General features: G+C 41.6%; 1 protein-coding gene and 1 pseudogene across 3 annotated transcripts in view; one reads left to right on the forward strand and one right to left on the reverse strand.

Annotated features, from left to right (window-relative positions):
* Positions 1-20,709, reverse strand: part of SGCG (sarcoglycan gamma) — a 158,589-nt gene that overhangs the window by 42,307 nt on the left and 95,573 nt on the right. For all 3 annotated transcript variants that reach the window (XM_070407494.1, XM_070407493.1, XM_070407495.1), the window contains 2 exons: positions 20,333-20,452; positions 6,060-6,132 (listed from right to left, as the gene is read on the reverse strand). In XM_070407494.1, the coding sequence (XP_070263595.1) occupies positions 6,060-6,132; positions 20,333-20,452 (193 nt within the window). The remainder of the gene's footprint in view (positions 1-6,059; positions 6,133-20,332; positions 20,453-20,709) is intronic.
* On the forward strand, positions 6,539-7,024 carry LOC139005097 (succinate dehydrogenase [ubiquinone] cytochrome b small subunit, mitochondrial-like; annotated as a pseudogene).

The raw sequence follows: 20,709 nt of genomic DNA on the forward strand, positions 1-20,709 counted from the left end.
ACTATGCTACAGGAAAATACAGGCAGGAGGGAGAATAAATGCCTGAAGCACAGAGACAGTAAGAATGGAAAAACCAGGACTTTTATGTCTATGGGGACTCTGTTTAGAGTGCACTGGATGTTCAAGGCCACTCTGAGCATGGGAATCCTAATCAGGAGTGTCAAGGTTACTCTGCTATATGCAGGTGAAAGAAGCAAGGACACAGCTATCTTACTATAGGTACACTGCACAAGCTTGCCCTTCTATAATCCAAAGACTGATGTCACTATTTGGAAAGAAGCCTCTTTTGTCTAAGTTAGTATTAAAGTATGTTACTGACCAGCAGGCAGCTGGCTTGGAGGCAGCTGCTTAGTGAGGCTGTAGCTCTAAAGATGACTCCTGTATAGCTTCTATGTTAGAGGCTACTGGTACTTTGCAGGAAAGATGTATTGTTACCTAGCAGGTGTATGGCTACTCTATGGGACTTTACTTTGAAGAACTGATTTGTCTAATAGCTCCTGTTGCAGCAGTGGCTACTTGGGCTACAATAAAGACTCTCTTATATACCCACAACTTCTCATGGCTTCTCCATCGAATACCCAGTGTCCAACAGGGTCTAGTCCCTAGCAGAGGGGTTCGGACCTGACAGTTAGCATAGTTAGGCAGAATGAAGGACCTGTGTACCCAACAATGTCCTTTGAATTTTAGTTAGTAATGACAGCCTGCCCCCAAATGAGGAGCAGCAGCTGTGTGAGCAGCCCACCCCCATCCGAGGAGCAGCAGCCACACGCAGCCACCCTGTCCAAGAAGCAGCAGCTGCATGAGCGATGATCAGCTCGCCCCCAGAAGCTGGAGAAGCAACTACTGCTGTGAACAGCTGTGAGAGCAGTGCCCACACAAGGATTCTCTGCCAACTGAGGAGCAGCTGCTGCTGTGACCACCTGAGAAGCAGCCGCCACCCAAGTAGTCGCTGTTGCCTGTGGAGCAGCCACCACATGACTCAACACTTAGATCTTTCAGCAGGAGAAAAAATGGGTGACAAAGAAACCCCCCAAAGGAAAGAAGAGAAATTACCAGAAAAGGAGCTAAGTGAAAAGGAAGCATGCAATATGCCAGAAAAAGGACTCAGAATAAGGGTCAGACAATTTATAAACCAGATGTATGAAAAGAATCAACAATTTATGTAAGAATCAAGAGGAAATAAAGAGTGATATAGCTCCAATAAGAAACACTATGGAAACTTTCAACAGTACACTAGGAGAAGCGGAGGATCAATTTAGTATATTAGATGACAGGGCAGCAAAACACCCAAATTGAACTGCAATTGGAGAAAAAAATTAAGAGACAGGAGGAGAGCCTAAGGGAGCTTTGAGAAACATGAAACAAAGCAACATACAAAAAATAGGAGTTCCAGAAGAACAAGAAGAGGAACAAGGGTTATAAAACCTATTTGAAGAAATAATGTCAGAAAACTTTCCTGATTTGGGGAATAAAAAAGTCACACAAGCACAAGGAGTTCCAAACAAGATGAACCCAAAAAGACCCATACCAAAACACGTCATAATTATGATGGCAAACGTTAACAACAAAGAGAGAATCTTAAAGGCTACAAGAGAGAGACAAAAAGTTATGTACAAGGAATCTCCCATTAGATTATCAAATGATTTCTCAAAAGAAACACATCAGGCAAAAAAGTAATGGAAGAAAGTTCACAAAATTATGCAAAGCAAGGGACTGAACCCAAGAATACTCTATCCAGCAAGGCTATCATTCAAAATTGAAGGGGAAATAAGGCACTTCACAGAAAAAAAAAAAGCTAAGGGAGTTTGTTACTACTAAGCCTGCATGCAAGAAATGCTAAAGGAACTGGTGTAAAAAGAAGAAATAAAAAGGGAAGAAAGAATACAGGCATAAAAAATAAAAATGGCAATAAACAAGTACCTATCAATAATAACTTTAAACGTAAACTGACTAAATGCTCCAATCAAAAGACATTGAGTGGCTGAATGGATAATAAAACATGAGCCATCTATATGCTGTCTATAAGACCCCCACTTCAGAACAAGGGACTCAAAAGTGAAGGGATGGAAAAATATCATTCAGCCAAATGGAAATGAGAAAAAAGCTGGGGTAGCAATATTATATCTGACAAAATAGACATCAAGGTGAAGGCCATAAAAAAAGATAAGGAAGGCCACTTCATAATCCTAAAGGGACTGATACAACAAGAGGATATAACCCTGGTAAACATAAATGCACCCAATGCAAGAGCACCCAAATACATAAAAGAACTCCTGGAAGATATCAAGGGAGAGATTGACCACAATACAATCATAGTAGGGAACTTTAATACACCACTGACATCACTGGATAAATCCTCTAGACAAAAAATCAGCAAATAAACAGCAATCCTAAATGACTCACTAGATCAGATGGACTTAATTGAAATTTTTAGAACATTTCACCCCAAAGCCATGGAATACATGTTCTTCTCAAGTGCACATGGGACATTTTCAAAGATAGACCGCATATTGGGGCACAGGAAAAGATTCTCCAAATCCAAGAAGATGGAAATCATATCAAGCATCATCTCAGACCACAATGGCATAATATTAGAAATAAACTACAATAAAAACAACAAAAAAATTCAAACACTTGGAAGGTGAATAGCATGCTATTAAACAATGATTGGGTTACCAAAGAGATCAAAGAAGAAATAAAAAATATCCTGGAAACAAATGACAATGAAAACACAACAATCCAAAATTTATGGGACACAGTGAAAGCAGTCCTGAAAGGAAAATTTATAGCTCTCTACAGGCCTACCTCAAAAAAACAAGAAAAACTGGTAATAAATTATCTAACTCTACAACTTAAAATATTAGAAAGAGAGCAAAAAGCAAAGCCCAGAGTGAGCAGAAGGAAGAAGATAATAAATATCAGAGTGGAAATAAATGACATAGAGACAAAAACAAAACAATACAAAAGATCAATGAAACCAAGAGCTGGTTCTTAGAAAGGATAAACAAGATTGATGAACCTCTAGGCAGGCTAACCAAGAAGCAAAGAGAGAGGACCCAAATAAACAAAATCAGAAATGAAAGAGGCAAAATAACAACAGACCCCACAGAAATACAAAGAACTGTAAAAAACACACACACAATATAAACAACTCTATTCCAACAAACTAGACAACCTAGAAGAAATGGACATATTCCTAGAAAAATGCAACCTTCCAAAACTCAATCAGGAAGAATCTAAAAACCTGAATAGGCCAATAACTATAGAGAAAATTGAAGCAGTCATCAAAAAGCTTCCAGCAAACAAAAGCTCGGGGACAGACGTCTTCACAGGGGAGTATTACCAAACATTCAAAAAACAACTAAAACTTATCCTCCTCAGACTATTCCAAAAAATTCAAGAGGAAGGAACACTTCCAAGCTCATTCTATGAAGCCAGCATCATCCTAATACCAAAATAAGATAAAGACAACACAATGAAAGAGAATTACAGGCCAATATCCCTCATGAACATAGATGCCAAAATCCTCAACAAAATTCTAGCAGATCGGATCCAGCAGTACATCAGAAAGATCATATACCATGACCAAGTAGGATTTATCCCAGGTTTGCAATGATGGTACAATATCTGCAAATCAATTAACGTGATAATCACATAAACAAATTTAAAGATAAAAATCACATAGTCATATAAATTGATGCATAAAAAGCATTTCACAAAATCTAACACCCCTTTTTGATAAAAACCTTCAGCAAAGTGGGATTAAAGGGATCATATCTCAACATAATAAAAGCCATATATGACAAACCTACAGCCAACATCATACTCAATGGGCAAAAACTACAACCATTTCACCTAAGAAAAGGAACAAGATAGGGATGCCAACTTTCACCATTCCTGCTCGACAGAATACTGGAAGTGTTAGCTATAGCAATTAGACAAGATATAGAAATAAAAGGTATCCAAATTGGAAAAGAAGAAGTAAAACTGTCATTATTCTTAGATGACATGATACTGTTCATAGAAAACCCCAAAGACTCCATCAAAACACTACTAGGCTTAATAAATGAATTTGGCAATGTAGCAGGATACAAAATTAACACCCAGAAATCTATGGCTTTTTAATACACCAATAATGAACTCAAAGAAAGAGAAACTAAAAAAACAATCCCATTTACCATTGTATTAAAAAAATTAAGATACCTAGTAATAAACTTAACTAAAAACGTAAAAGACCTGTACTCAGAAAACTACAGGACACTGAAAAAAGAGATAGAGGAAGACATAAACCGATGGGAGAACATACTATGTTCATGGATTGGTAGAATCAACATCATTAAAATGTCCATACTACCCAAAGCAATCTATAGATTCAATGCACTCCCCTTTAAAATACCAATGGCATATTTCACAGACCTAGAATGAACTCTCCATAAATTCATCTGGAATAAAAAAACACCCCCAATAGCTGCAGCAATCTTGAGAAAGAAGAACAAAGTAGGAGGGATCTCAATACCAGATATCAAGCTATATTACAAAGCCACTGTTCTCAAAACTGCCTGGTACTGGCACAAGAACAGCCATATAAACCAATAGAATTGGATAAAAAACCCAGAAATTGACCCAAACAACTATACTCAATTAATATTTGACAAAGGAAGCAAGAGGATACAACTGAGTCAAGACAGTCTCTTCAATAAATGGTTCTGGGAAAATTAGGCAGATACATGCAAAAAATAAAACTAGACCACCAACTTACACCATACACAAAAATAAACTCAAAATGGTAAAGGATTTAAACATAAGACTGGAAACAATAAAAATCTTAGAGGAATCCACAGGCAGAAAATCTCAGACATTTGCCGAAGCAATATCTTCACCAATACAGCTGCTAGGGCAATGGAAACTAAAGAGAAAATTTAAAAAATAGGACTATATCATAATAAAAAGCTTCTGCACAGCAAAAGAAACCATCAATAAAACAACAAGAAAGCCCACTGCATGGAGAACATATTTGCCAATGTTATCTCTGAAAAGGGTTCAATCTCCAACATTTACAGGGAACTCATACAACTTAATAAAAGGAAGATAAACAATCCAATAAAAAAAATGGGCAACAGACCTAAATAGATACTTTTCGAAAGAGGACATACAGAAGGCCAAGAGACATAGAAAGCATGCTCAGTCACTAATTATCTGAGAGATGCAAATCAAAACGACAATGAGGTACCATCTCACACCTGTCAGAATGGCTATCACCAACAAATCAACAAATGACAAGTGCTGGTGAGGATGCAGAGAAAAAAGAACCCTCTGGCACTGCCTGTGGGAACAGTATGGAGTTTCCCCAAAAAACTAAAAATGGAACTCCCATTTGACTCAGTGATTCCACTTCTAGGAATATATCTCAAGAAACTAGAAACACCAATCAGAAAGGATATATGCACCCCTATGTTCATAGCAGCACAATTTACCATAGCTAAGATTTGGAAACAGCCTAAGTGCCCATCAACAGATGAGTTAATTAGACAACTATGGTACAGCTATACAATGGAATACTACGCTGCTGTAAAAAGGAAGGAACTCCTACCATTTGCAACAGCGTGGATGGAGCTGGAGAGCATTATGCTAAGCAAAATAAGCCAGTCAGAGAAAGATAACTATCACATGATCTCACTCATTTGTGGAATATAATGAACACCATAAACTGATGAACAAAAATAGATCCATAAACAGAGAAGCATCAGACTGTCAAACCTCAGAGGGAAGGCAGGGGAGAATGGGGAGAAGGGGGAGACATCAATCAAAAGGCTTGTATGCATACATATAAGCATAGCCAATGAACACATACACTAGGGGTGTGTTGGCACGAGTCGGGGTGGGGGAGGGGCAATGGGAGGATAAGGACACATATGTAATACCTTAATCAATAAAGAAAAAAACTAGCAGTGGACAAAAAAAAAATTAGTCTGGTTACAAGTGCAAAAATATTATTCTAGCACTTATCCAGGTGTCTTCTATAGATGAGTAGTACATTTATATTTGAACAAAGTTTTTACCTCAGCTCCTGAAATGGGTGGGCTCTTATGAGGGGTGTTTCCACTGAATGTTCAAAAAGAGCCCCTTCAGGCCCTAAACAAAACACAAAGATACATCATCTTACAAAAGTAAAATTAGTGATACATCAAACAATAAATATTTCGACTATATAGAAAAGCACAAGTAGGTTCTGATCTTTGTTGCTCAATTTGTGCAGATGTTTGAATTGCAGGAAAAAAGAATAGGCATGCCCTGGCTGGTTGGCTCAATTGGTTGGAACATTTCCCCATACAAGGAAAGGTTTCGGGTTTGATTCCTATCAGGACACACACATAGGTTGTGGTTTTGATCCCCAGTTGGGATACCTATAAGAAACAACAAATCAGTCTCTCTCTCTCTCTCTCTCTCTCTCTCTCTCTCTCTCTCTCTCCCCCCTTCCTTCCTCTCTCTAAAATCAGTAAAAACATATCCTCCAAGACCTTGAACCTTCAGGAGCGAGATGGTGAGTGTGTGGAGGCTGAGTGTCCTCTGCAGTGCCCAAGGAGACCAAGCTCTCTTCCTCTGAATCCCAGGGGTCAGACTTGCTCAAATCTCAGCATTTCTCCAGGACCAACCTACCCCAGGATGGTGTGGAATACAGCACATTCACCTGTCACCCAGCTGCCTTCTGGTTCCAAGGCTGTGTCTCTTCACTGACTGGTGAGAGGGTTGTCAGTGTTTTGCTCCTGGGCCTACTTCCAGCTGTGTTTTTGGATCCTTCCTTTGTGATGGAGTACTCCCTGGCTGCGGTCTTTGCTCTCCATGGTCATGGGGCCTCGGAGAAGTTGTTACTGAGTATGTTCAAAAGGATGCATTGCAAAAAGCTCCCAAGGCAGGCCTTTTGTTACTCTCGGCTTTCACCTTTGCTGGACTTTGTTATTTCAACTATCACGATGTGGGCATCAGCAAAGCTGTTGCCATGCTGTGGAAGCTCTGTCCTTCTTGACTTAATACCTGGAAAATTGTACACCTCTTTGCCTCTGCTCTGTCATGCCATTCATCTCACAATAAGGAGAAAATAACAGAGAAGTCCACTAGTGAGATAAACCTCTTCTAATCACCTGGCTAGTTTTAGAATTTAATCTGTGAGGAAAAGGTTTGAGAGGAATTATATCCAAGAAATTGTGAGCTTGAGTTCCACATGCTGGCAAATAAATGAGGCTGTCCTCTAGCGTCTCACGAGATTCACAATGTAACTGAAATTTATATAAGAGCTTTCGCATTTTAGTTCACCAAACTCTTAAAGGGAATCCAGCTTTATTACTATCAATACCTAATCAAACATCTATATTTGCCTTGGGAGTTATGGAGAAAGGAAAAACTATTAATTTATAAATAAATACTACATCAACTTAGCCAGTACTTAATGTTTGAAAACTTCTCCCCTTTGTTCAGTTAATACCAGTCACTGATGGTTATATGTTTTTGAGAAACTTTAAAGTTAGGAAACGCTGATATTTCACATTACTAATTTCTAAATCCTGGGAAAAAGAGCCTGAAGAACTTCTAAGTGTAGAGAAGTTCCATGCAGGGAAGAAGTACCCATGTAGAGGTATCAAAATATTATACATTGTAAACTGAGACTTACTCCTCAAATGTATTCATTTTACTTGTCCCAAAATAATATCCACAAATATAAAATTAAATAATAAATTGTTATTTTTCCCACTGTGAGAATCTTTAATGTGAAATATATTCTATGAAAATATAGGTGTTTTTTTTAATTCTGTAATAAAAAAAAACACCAAAAAAATATCCTTCAGTGTGGATTAAAAAATAGGCACAGTTAACTGCTCTCTTGCTTTTCCAAGGATACCACAATTTCAATAAGTTCCTATAGAAATATGATTGTAAAGCAATTCAAAATATGCAGGCTTATTATTATTATTTTAATCCTCACCCCAGGAAATGTTTATTGATTTTAGAAAGAAAAGGGAGAGGAAGAGAAAGAGAAACATCTATGTGAGAGAGAAACATTGATCGGTTGCCTCATGTATGCATCCCGACCAGGAATCAAACTTGCAACACAGGTATGTGCTCTGACCAGGAATCAAACCCACAACCTGTCAGTGTTCAGGAAAATGCTCCAATTAACTAAGCCACCTGGCCAGGGCTGCGGGCTTATTTTAAATATAGGAAGCAATATAAGCCTTCAAATTGAAAAAGAATTACAGTTGAAAATTGCATGTCTCTATCTTTTAGGTAATAGTCATTTGACTCATTCTCTAGATTTTATGTGTAAAAATTGTGTCTTGTGTCATTTGTTTCTTAAAGCACATCAGGAAATTAGAGAAAAATCAACATTTTTAAATATTGAAAATTGACTTTCTAATTTCTAGGAGTCAGTATCTTCCTTGTTGTTTCACTAGTCTGAGAATCAAATTATACACAAGACACGATGTCAGTGGAGGTGAAGAGATGCAAAGATGACAGTGACATGTTCTTTGATATACCTAATTGGTTTAATATTCAGAACTTTACAGGGCAGGTGAGATTATTTTACTGAGGAGAAAACTGAGGAACAGAAAGGTTAATTAAGTTTCCTAAAGTTACACAGCAAAGGGCAGGTCTGTGATTTGAATTCAAAACCCACACTTTTAATCTATATGCTATAGGGTTTATCATACATAATTAACAAATACTATATAATAGAAAGTAATGTGCCAATAAGAGTGTGCAACTAAGTTATTTTGGGTGTCATCAGCAGGGGAACATTACTTTAAGGCAGCCGGGAAGACTTTCTATAATAAAATGCAGTTAGCCTGAACCTTAAAATAAAGACATTTATAACTATACTAGAGGCCCGGTGCACAAAAATTTGTGCACTTGGGGGGGGAGGGGGGTCCCCCAGCCTGGCCTGTGCCCTCTCACAGTCTGGGACCCCTTGGGAGATAACAACCTGCTGGCTTAGGCCTGCTCCCGGGTGGCAGAGGGCAGGCCCAATCCCTAGGTGCAGCCCCTGGTCAGGCTCAGAGCAGGGCCGATTGGGGAGTTGGGGCGCCACCCCCTGTCATGCACAGAGCAGGGCCAATCAGAGGGTTGGGGCGCTGCCCCCTGTCACTCACAGAGCAGGGCCAATCAGGGGGTTGGGGCACTGCCCCCTGTCACTCACAGAGCAGGGCCCATCAGGGGGTTGGGGCACTGCCCCCTGTCACTCACAGAGCAGGGCCCATCAGGGGGGTTGGGGCTCCGTACCCTGTCAAACACAGAGCAGGGTTGATCAGGGGGTTGGGGAGCTCCCCCCTGTCACGCACAGAGCAGGGCCCATCAGGGGGTTGAGGATCTCCCCCCTGTCATGCACAGAGCAGGGCCGATCAGGGGGTTGAGGAGCTCCCCCCTGTCACTCACAGAGTAGGGCCAATAGGGGAGTTGGGGCACCTTCCCCCGTCACACAAAGAGCAGGGCGGATCAGGAGGTTGGGGCGCTGCACCCTGTCACACTCAGGGCAGGGCCAATGGGGAGGTTATGGCTCTACCCTGTCACACACAGAGCAAGGCCCGTGGAGGGGGATTGGGGCGCCACCCTCTATCACCCACAGAGCAGGGCCAATCAGGGGGTCGGGGCGCTGCCACTGTCACACTCAGGGCAGGGCCGATGGAGAGGTTATGGCTCTACCCTGTCACACACAGAGCAGGGCCCGTGTGTGTGTGTGTGGGGGGGGGGGGGGGGTTGGGGCGCCGCACCCTGTCACACACAGAGCAGGGCCAATCAGAGGGTTGGTGCACCGCACCCTGTCACACAGAGCCACAGGGCGATCAGGGGGTTTGGGCGCTGGCCCCTGTCATGCTGATCCCGGTGCCGGGAGGCATATTACCCTTTTACTATATAGAATAGAGGCCTGGTGCAGGGGTGGGGGCCGGCTGGTTTGCCCTGAAGGGTGTCCTGGATCAGTGTGGGGGTCTCCACTGGGGTGCCTCACAGTCTGGGACCCCTCGGGAGATAACGACCTGCTGGCTTAGGCCTGCTCCCAGGTGGCAGAGGGCAGGCCCAATCCCTAGGTGCAGCCCCTGGTCAGACTCAGAGCAGGGCCGATTGGGGAGTTGGGGCGCCGCCCCTTGTCATGCACAGAGCAGGGTGGATCGGGAGGTTGCGATGCCACCCTCAATCACGCTCAGGGTAGGGCCGATTGGGGGGTTGAGGAGCTCCCCCCTGTCACTCACAGAGCAGGGCCCATCAGGGGGTTGGGGTGCTGCCCCCTGTCACTCACAGAGCAGGGCCGATCAGGGGGTTGGGGCTCCGAACCCTGTCACACACAGAGCAGGGTCGATCAGGGGGTTGGGGAGCTCCCTCGTCATGCACAGAGTAGGACTGATAGGGGAGTTGGGGCGCCGCACCCTGTCACACACAGAGCCACAGGGCGAACAGGGGATTGGGGAGCTCCCCCCTATCAGGCACAGAGCAGGCCTGATCAGGGGGTTGGGGCGCCACCCCCTGTCACACACAGAGCCGCAGGGCGATCAGGGGGTTTGGGCGCTGCCCCCTGTCACGCTGATCCCGGTGCTGGGAGGCATATTACCCTTTTACTATATAGAATAGAGGCCTGGTGCACGGTTGGGAGCCAGCTGGTTTGCCCTGAAGGGTGTCCTGGATCAGGGTGGGGGACCCCACTGGGGTGCCTGGCCAGGCTGGCTGAGGAGCTGAGGGCTGTTTTCCGGCTGGCGGGTCTTGAAGCTCCCAACCGCTCCTTTTTTTCTTTTTCTTTTTTCTATTCTGGGCCAGCTTTAGCTCTGAGGCCTCGCTGCTGAAAACATTGATACAATGTTGCGGTCCCCCTGGCTGTCGGTTTCTGGGGTTTTGTTTAACTTCTATATTTGCTACATAGTTGCTTAGAGTTGCAGCTGAGAGGCCGCCAACTCAGGTGGGGAACGTTGGAGTCCGCCAGTCACTGGAGCAAGCAAGCCTCCCTGCTCGCTTCAGTGCATGGCTGTCGGCCGCCATCTTGGCTGACAGTTAACACTACGGTGTCGGGTGAATTTCCCGCCAAAATATTTGATGGCGGTTCGCATACGCAGGTAGGTATCTTTGTGAACGGCAAACAAACAAATATTTGGTAATACGCAGTTACAATCGGCCCGAGTTTACACGTTTCCCGCACTCCACCGCAAATCTATATGAAAGAAGTTAAGATGGCTCCCATGGAGTACGCGCAATTCACGCGAGCCGACTTAACTCGTTTCCCCGCAATCCAAGTGTTAATTTGCATAAGGATATGCTGATTAGCCAATGGGAAGGGTAGCGGTGGTACACTAATTACCATGTTTCTCTTTTATTAGTGTAGATTATGTCCTTATAGTTTTAGCCATTTTTAATTTGGTCTTTCATTCCTTTCAGCTGAAAGATTTTTAACTGATGGACCAGGCCATCAACTGTCCATAGAGCTGCATCAAAAAGTGGTCAGAGATGCATGTGCTGGATAAATAGCTTAAATGGTATAGTGACTTATACTAGTAAGCACCTTCTAGATATTTGCCTTCATGTCTTTTTAAGGTACCTGGACTTATCATCTTTGTTTATGTTTATGTCTTCAGTTGTTAAATTCTATTCTCCAGCTCCTTTTTTGTCAATGGCTTTGCGGGTGATTCAAGCATTTCTACACCATCACTTTTCACTTTATATAATCCTGCTTAGCTTGACAGAGAGGTAAAAATAAATTGACCGCCTTATCCCTAGATCTTCTTTTCTTCATTAGTGATAAGAAAATGGATCCTATTACAGGATCCTATTTCTCTTACCAAATATTGGGGAATGGACCCAGCCTAGCAAATAATTGCCAAGGAACTAAAATACATTTGGGGCAGCCAAACTAACAATTTATCATCTGCCAGAAGTGAGTCCTGGCAATGAAATATTTTTTTAAGATGACATTCAGGTGCTATTCCAATAATGTGTTCTGTAACTGGGGTTACTAAAACAGGCATGCTAATTTTAGTTACTTGGTGACCAATTCTATTTATAAGGAGGAAAATGAGACTGCTTAAAAGCCTAGGTCAATTTCTAAATTGGTCAAATTTTTTAATCTCCATAATTTTGATTTAAAAATTATTCTTCAGATTCCCAGTTAACTAAAGTCTATATAAAAGCTGCTTAAGAGTTAGAGATTTCATCTTATTCTTTGTACTTAAGACAAAGGTAATGGCAAGAAAACACTTCTTTATCTGAGTCAAGATCAGAATTTAGTGCAAGTCAGAAGTTTGGGGTGTACCACTTTAAAGAAAGAGCCACTTCATTTCTCCCCTTAGATTTCAGGTTTGGGACAGTTGTGCATGTAACCAGAAGGGAGAAAAGTGAAGAAAAGCATTTAATTCTCTTTCCCATTTCCCAGAGTGAAGCTGTCTGTCTGTCTCTTCTCTTATCACTTTTCTTTCCTTGTTTGATCCAATAAACTCCAAAGGCTACTTAGAGTCAGTCTATTTAAAAAGGAACCAAGCTTCTACAGTTAGTGGCAGAGAAAAGCTTTAGTTGGAATTTACTTTGAAAAATTAAAGTTTATCATATGTAATACTTTAATTAATAAGGAATTTTAAAAATAATAATATTGTAATAGCTATGTACAGGCCGGGGGGGAGGGTACTTAAAATATCAGGGGGACCACTCTGTAAAGTATATGATTGTCTAACCACTATGTTGTACACCTGAAACTAATGCAGAATAATATTGAATGTGAACTATAATTGAAAAAAAAATGGAAAATTGTATGTTATATGTTTTTCATCACAATTAAAAAAATAAAATAAAGAAAAATTAAAGTTTATGAAAAATTTTTAAAAATATATATTTTTATTGATTTCAGGGAGGAAGGGAAAGGGAGAGAATGATAGAAACATCAATGATGAGAATCATTGACCAGCTGCCTCCTGCATGGCCCCCACTGGAGATCGAGCCTGCAACCTGGGCATGTATGTGCCCTTGACCGGAATCAAACCCAGGACCCTTCAGTCCACCAGCTGATGCTCTATCCACTGAACCAAACCAGCTAGGGTTGAAAATATTCTTATTGTATTTCATATTTCACAGAACTTAGTCATCATTGTAACAAGTACAAAATCATCTAAATATATATAAAAAGCCAGCAACTATAATGGCCATAACTACCATAACAACTGGTCGCTATGACGCCCACTGTGACCAATGAACCAGCTCAATCAGGGGGTAGAGCCAGTCAGCCAACCTCATGGCGCCTCCCCTCTGCTGGCCTGCCCCTGATTGGACTCTCCCACCCCGATCAAGAAAGGGCCAGCCAATGGGGCATGCCCTTGATCAGCCTGCCCCACCACAATAGGCCCGCATCCCCTCCCCCGACTGGCCCACCCCTGATCGCACCAGCCCACCCCAATAGGGGGAGGGCCCAGCTGGCCTACCTCCCACAGCCCCTCTCTCCCCCACAGCCCCACCCCAGATTGGCTCCCCCACCCTGATCAGGGGCAGGGCCAGTCGGCCAACCACCTGTGGACCCTCCCCCCAGCCAGCTCTGCTCCCAATAGGTCCCCCTACTCTGATCAGGGGCAGGGCTAGCCTGCCAACCACCCATGGCCCCTTCCCCAGGCTGCTGGCCCCTGACTGGCCCCCCCCACCCCATTCAGGGGCAGGGCCCACTGGTCAATCACCTGCGGCCCCTCCCCCCAGCTGGCCTGGCCCCAATTGATCGAGGTGGGCTGGTGGCCAACCTCCTGCCATCTCCTCCTCCAGACAGGCCTGACCCCGATCCGCTGATTGGGGCCAGGCCAGCCGGACCCCACCCATGCACAAATTCATGCACTGGGCCTCTAGTCCTATATAATAAAAGCCTAATATGCAAATCAACCAAATGGTGGAATGACCGGTTGCTATGACATGCACTGACCACCAGAAGGAAGATGCTCAATTCAGGAGCTTCCCTCAGCCTGCAGGCCCCAGGCCAGCCAAGGTGGGTGCCATCAGGGGCCCTCCAATCACCCTGCCAGTTGCCCCACAGATTGGCCCTGATTGCTGGCCAGGCTTAGGGACCCTACCTGTGCACGAATTTCATGCACTGAGCCTCTAGTATGAAATAAAGAATCAAGTTTTGTTTATGGTGCAATTTTTCCAACACAGTTGAAATTGTGTAATGGTTGTATTAGTTTTCTATTTCTATGACAAACTCAGCAGCTCAAAATGATAGTCATTTGTTAGCTTACACTTCTGTAGGTCAGAAGTCCTGCCCAGTGGGTTTTTTTAGTGTTTATGCTTGGGTTTCATAAAGCCAAAATCCAGTTGTCAACCAGGCAGGACTCTTTCTGGAGGCTCTGGACAAGAATCTGTGTCCAAGCTTAGTCAGGTTGCTGGCAAGGCACAGTTCCTCATGGTTTTGTGGCAGAGGTCCCGTTTTCTTGCTGTCAGACAAGGGCCTCTCTAAGCTTCTAGAAGCCACCAAATTCCTATCACATGGCCCCCTTCATCTTCATATAACAACAGAGCAACAAATCCTTCTTGCACTTTCAATTTCTCTGACTTTCCCTTCTACTACCAGCCAAAGAAAACCCTGTTATAGAGATTTCTTGATATTAGATTAGGCCCACTAAGATAATCTCCCCTTTGCATATAAATAATGTAATCATTAGAATTATATCTCATCATATTTACAAATTCCATCTAGATGCGGAGATGAGGGAATTTTACAAGGGCAAAGGTTTCTGGGGGTCATCTTTAGAATTCTGCCTACCACAGTGGTACAATATGACATTATTCACCTAATATCTAACATTTTCAATAAAGCCATAAGAATAGTCAAATTGAAGGAATTATCAGTCTTCCCAAGGGTGAATATTTTAATCTTATGATAGTAAAATTATTGATCTTTGAAGTACCTATCAGGTCATCATTTTTGTTCATTTTCACTTCTGCAGTTGTTGGCAAGTCTGACTTTTCAGGTCTTCTTTGTTACTGGGTTTGTTAGAGAGCCCAGTATTTCTACATCATTTTGACTCTAAAAACCCTGCTCCTTTGACAAGATTTGAAATTTAATTTCACAATCAATTGTATTTGCTTTATTTGATTCTGTACAATATCATCCAGTCAATAAGAGATCACTGGGTAAAGATGCTTGAAGGGGTCCTGTGAAACACTAAAGGGCAAAAGACTCACTCAAGGACTACACTCACCTACTTTCTAAGACAAGCTCAAATTTATCTTTCCTGAAGAAACCTTCTCTGAACTACTCTTGTCTCTCCCTCACTCTCTGACACCAACTGATCCCTTTCTTCAGGCTCTTTCTGTAGCCCCTGGCCCAAACATCTATTATAGTCTTTAGCAGACTGTGTCTAACAAATTAATGTTTTACATATCAGCTGATATATACACATCACCTAAAAGGGAACATGTCTTATTTTGTGCTATAGATATTTAGCTTACTAACACATTGTAAACATTAAATACTAGTAAATGTTAATAAATTCTAGAGAAATAGTATAGGTTTAAGGTAGACCAGTGGTTTTCAACTAGAGATGATTTTACCTCTTCCCCCATACCATCTAAAAATAACTTTTGGCAATGCATGGAGCCATTTTTGTTGTCACAACTCATGAGGGAGTGGGGAGGAATGCTACTGGACCTATGGATAAAGGTCAGGGATACTGCTAAATGTCCTGCACTGCTTCCTGCTCACACCAAAAATATTCCTCAGCCCATAATGTTAACAGTGTTAAGGTTGAGCTCTGGTCAGGTGACTCAATTGGTTGGAGCCAACATCTGGTACACCAAAAAGTTTGCGGGTTCGATCCCCATTTGGGGCATGTACGAGAGGCAACCAATCGATATTTCTCTCTCTCTATCTCTATCTCTATCGCTATCTCTATATTTCTCCCTTCTCTCTTTAAAAATCAATAAACATATCCTTGGGTGAGGATTTTAAAAATCCACAGTGTTATGGTTGAGAAAACCTGAACTAGATAATATATATGGATCCGTGGATAGTGAAAAAACAAGGAAAGAAGTCAGAATTGTGGGATTTCTTGCATTTCTTTGATCATAAGTTGGAAAACTAACAAGGGTTAAATTCTGGGTCAGAATTGTACTGTTCATGCACTCAACACTCAATGGTATAAATGACAAGGAAAATAGTATATACCAGTAGTAGTTTCAGATGCAGCATATTTGATCTGATTAGTTTTACTGGAGTAAAGAGGAGTTTGGAAGAATTTTGTGTTTGAGACAAAAATAAATACATAAATAAACCTATGAAAGAGAATAAGAATATGACATCTTTAAAAAAGGATAACTTAAATGTATGTGCTACATAGTGTGTCTATATGTAGCTTCTCCCACTGACTCTGGTCAAATTAGTGTAGGACAGAGGTTCTCAGCATGTGGTCCTTGACACTACAGCATCAGCTAAGAAAGGCATAATCTCATGTCCCATTTCAGACCTACTGAATCAGAAACTCTTGGGTTGAAGCCCAGCAATACATATTTTAACAAGCCCTCCAGGTAATTCTGGTACATGCATGTAGGTAATAAATAACTGCTTATTGATTTTTCTCACCAGTTCTACTAATTGATGCCATGGCTTGGAAGGAGTTCTGGGCTGGGAAAAAGTTCACTTCACTGATGTCTTATGTAGGATGGCTTGGGTTTGAAGCAACCTAAACTGTTTCTTTGGCTATTTGTCCTACATATTTTATTACCCTCAGTGCAATAATACTCTACTAAGACTTTTGCTGTCCTTTGCATACATTAATCCACTTAATCCAGCAACACTAGTACAGTTGACATTATAAATCCACTTTTAAAAGTGAGAAACAACCAAAGCAGATTAAGTAATTTGCCTGCGGTCATGCAGCAAGTAATTGTTCAGATGGGACTAGACAGCGGTTCTCAACCTGTGCATCATGACCCCTTTGGCAGTCGAATGACCCTTTCACAGGGGTTGCCTAAGACCATCCTGCATATCAGATATTTACATTATGATTCATAACAGTAGCAACATTACAGTTATGAAGTAGCAACGAAAATAATTTTATGGTTGGGTCACAACATGAGGAACTGTATTTAAAGGGCCAGAAGGTTGAGAACCACTGGGCTAGAAGCTCGATCTTCAAAGCCAATATTCTCTGTACTGTGCAAGAGTGATTTCTGATAACCAAGACACTTGGGAAACCTGGCTTTTTTTTTTTAACTAGGTAATACTCAATTTCCTTTCATTAGATTTCTTAGTGTCTTTTATTTTAGTAAGAAAAAGACCCTATTGCCTTGTAGTATGCTGCAACATAGGTTATGTTTTACAGTTTGTTTTGTTAGGAATTATATATGACACAAAACTTCATGTTAGAGTTGAGTGTATTTCTTTTTCTTTTTTTGAGTCAGGGAACATTATTTCTTATTTTCATTTATGAGTATTGGTAACAATATATGAGAGAATAAAATTGATATTGGTTTTCATAATAGTATGTAAAAGTATCAGGATGCCCTGAATGGATGGCTACCCTGTATGCTAAAAAAGTTTTGGGTTCAATTCCCTGAAAGGACACATACCTAGGTTACTGGTTTGATCCCCAGTCAGGGAGGATGCAAGAGGCAACCAATGTCTCTCTCTCTCTCTCTCTCTCTCTCTCTCTCTCTCTCTTTCTCTTTCTTCCTTCCTCTCTTTAAAAAAAAAATCAATAAACATATCCTTAGGTGAGTGCCGGGGTTCTTGTTCCGGCATCAAGAATGGTTCAGGAAATCTGGAGAAGGCTGTGCGTAGATTAAATAGGAGTCCAGAGATGACACATAATTTTGAAAGACATTTGGGGGTCAGAGGAGCCTAGTTTAAAGGAAACTAAGATCTAAGTTCTCCTCATCTCAGGACCCCATCGTTTTTATTAACACAAATTGTCCTGAGGCAAGGCAGAGATATACACTTCAAAGGGTCAGGGTTTTGTATACAGAAGCTTTGTCAGATTGGTAGAATCGCCTACGGCTGTTCAGGTGTTTGGCCAATAGGAGGCAATAACATGTAGATTAAGATGCCCTGAGCTGTCTGGCAGCCAACAATCATCCCTTTTCAGGTTTGGTGAAATGCCCTCAGCCATTCCCAACAGGTGACTACATGTGTGACTCAACCTTGTTGAGTCCCCAAGTTCCATCAACCTTTTGATGAAACTCTTGCAATTATGACATGCTGGAATTGGCTTCTGGCAGGTGAGGATTAAAACAAAAAAAGTACTAGGATGAATTAAACTAGTGTCTGCCTTTGTATGTCTTCTAGTCTTTACAGAAGCTCAGCAAGTAAATTTAGAACATGTTGTGAACAGTTTTAAAAATAAAGTTTCTTCTTTTCAGTCCTAAAAATCAGTCATATCAAAACCCCATCTTATATTTATTTCAAATAAAGAAATGTTTTTTGTAAAAATACTAGAGGCCCGGTGCATGAAATTTGTTCATGGGGGAGGGGGGTTGTCCCTCAGCCCAGCCTACACCCTCTCCAATCTGGGATCCCTCGGACATCCCTCTCACAATCTGGGACTGCTGGCTCCCAACAGCTTGCCTGCCTGCCTGCCTGATTGCCCCAACCACTTCTGCCTGCCAGCCTGATCGCCCCCTAACCACTCCCTTGCTGACCCGATCGATGCCTAACTGCTCCCCTGCTGGCCAATCGCCCCCAACTGCCCTCCCCTGCCAGCCCAATCGTTCCCAACTGCCCTCTCCCGCTGGCCTGATCACCCACAACTGCCCTCCCCTGCAGCGACCAGCCTCCTCTGTGCTGTGCAGAGCCGCGTGACCCCCTGGCCTCCACTGTGCACGTGGCCATCTGTGGTGGCCATCTGTGGTGGCCATCTTTTGGCAGCCATCTTTGTGGTGGCATCTTTGTGGCGGACATTTTGTGATGACGTCGTGTGCGAGGGCACGAGGACCACCTAGGCCAGTGGTCGGCAAACTCATTAGTCAACAGAGCCAAATATCAACAGTACAACAATTGAAATTTCTTTTGAGAGTCAAATTTTTTAAACTTAAACTATATAGGTAGGTACACTGTTATTAACTTAATTAGGGTACTCCTAAGGCTTAGGAAGAGCCACACTCAAGGGGCCAAAGAGCCGCATGTGACTCGTGAGCCGAAGTTTGCCGACCACGGACGTAGGCTTCTATTAGTATAGATAAGGAACCCAAGTACCCCACATAATGGGAATAAAAGAGACTTGGAAGAAGGTTGTTTTGCAAAAGTCATGTTTAATATTGTGCAGATGATAGAGAAATTTATGAGAAGCTTTTGGGTTACACCAGTGGAGAAAGATAAAGGGTAACAATGTGGTGGAAGGAAAGAGTGGGTAAAGATTTATGAGGAGTATTTCATTTTTCTATGAGAATTTCCAAAGAAATGCCATGAAGAAAAGTCAACAAATTCAAATTACTTTTTTCTTATTTGCCTGAAAGAGTAAATGTGCCCAAAGTATAATTTGCTTTTGCAGATGTGTACTCCATGGGATATTGTTTGTTTTTCTCAAGAGTTGCTACAGATGAATGGATAAAGAAGATGTGATGTAGAATACTATTCAGCCTTTAAAAAGAAGAAAATCTTGCCATTTGCAACAACATAGCTGGATCTTGAGGCCATTATGCTAAGTGAAATGTCGGACAGAGAAAGACAAATACATTATGATCTCACTTATATGTGGAATCTAAACAAGCAAACAAAAAACCTGAATATGGCCCTAACCGGTTTGGCTCAGTGGATAGAGCGACAGCCTGCAGACTCAAGGGTCCCAGGTTCGATTCCGGCCAAGGACATGTACCTTGGTTGTGGGCACATCCCCAGTGGGGGGTGTGCAGGAGGCAGCTGATCGATGTTTCTCTCTCATTGATGTTCCTAACTCTCTACCCCTCTCCCTTCCTCTTTGTGAAAAAATCAATAAAATATATATTTTTTTAAAAAAACAAAAAAACCCCGAATATGTAGATACAGAGAACAGATTGGTGGTTCTAAGAGGGAAGGGAGTGTGGGATGGCAAAATGGGTGAAGAAAATAAGAAGATACCAAATTCCAGCTATAAATTAAAGTCATGAGATGTAATCTATACCATAGTTCTATAGTCAATGATACTGTATTGTATGTTTGAAAGTTGTTTTTTAGTAAATTTTAGAAGTTCTCATCATAAGAAAAAATTTATAAGTATGTGTGGTGATGAATATTAACTAAACTTTTTGTGGTGATCATTTCACATTATATACAAAGATGGAATCATTATTTTGCACACCTGAAACTAATTTAATTTACATGCCAATTATATCTCAATTAAAATAAAATAAAAAAGCTAGTACATACCAGTTACTCGAAGTTTGTCTGTACCAACCACAACTTCGCTTTCATCAACAGTAAACAGTGATTTGCCTTCTTTGGAACTGATCTGAAACTGTTGACTCTGGACTTCTACCATTTTGGGACCTGAAGGATTAATTGGAACAGTATTATAAAGAGTTTACTACATGCAGTGTCATGATCTCTATTTTTACACATTTCATCTCATCCAGCAATAGCAAATTACTAAATATTTAGAATTTTTTAACCAATAGTTTTTATCTTATTTTATGAGTTTTTAAGTTCTAAGCCTAAAGCTATTATATTGTTAAAATTAATTCCTGTCAAAACTGTGCTAATATTTATCAAATATATGTATTCATAAATTATTTAAAAGTTAATTT

The sequence above is a fragment of the Myotis yumanensis genome, unplaced genomic scaffold (genome assembly GCF_028538775.1).
Source record: "Myotis yumanensis isolate MYYU_CA2020_CCGP unplaced genomic scaffold, mMyoYum1.0.hap1 SCAF_3, whole genome shotgun sequence".
Lineage (NCBI taxonomy): Eukaryota > Metazoa > Chordata > Mammalia > Chiroptera > Vespertilionidae > Myotis > Myotis yumanensis.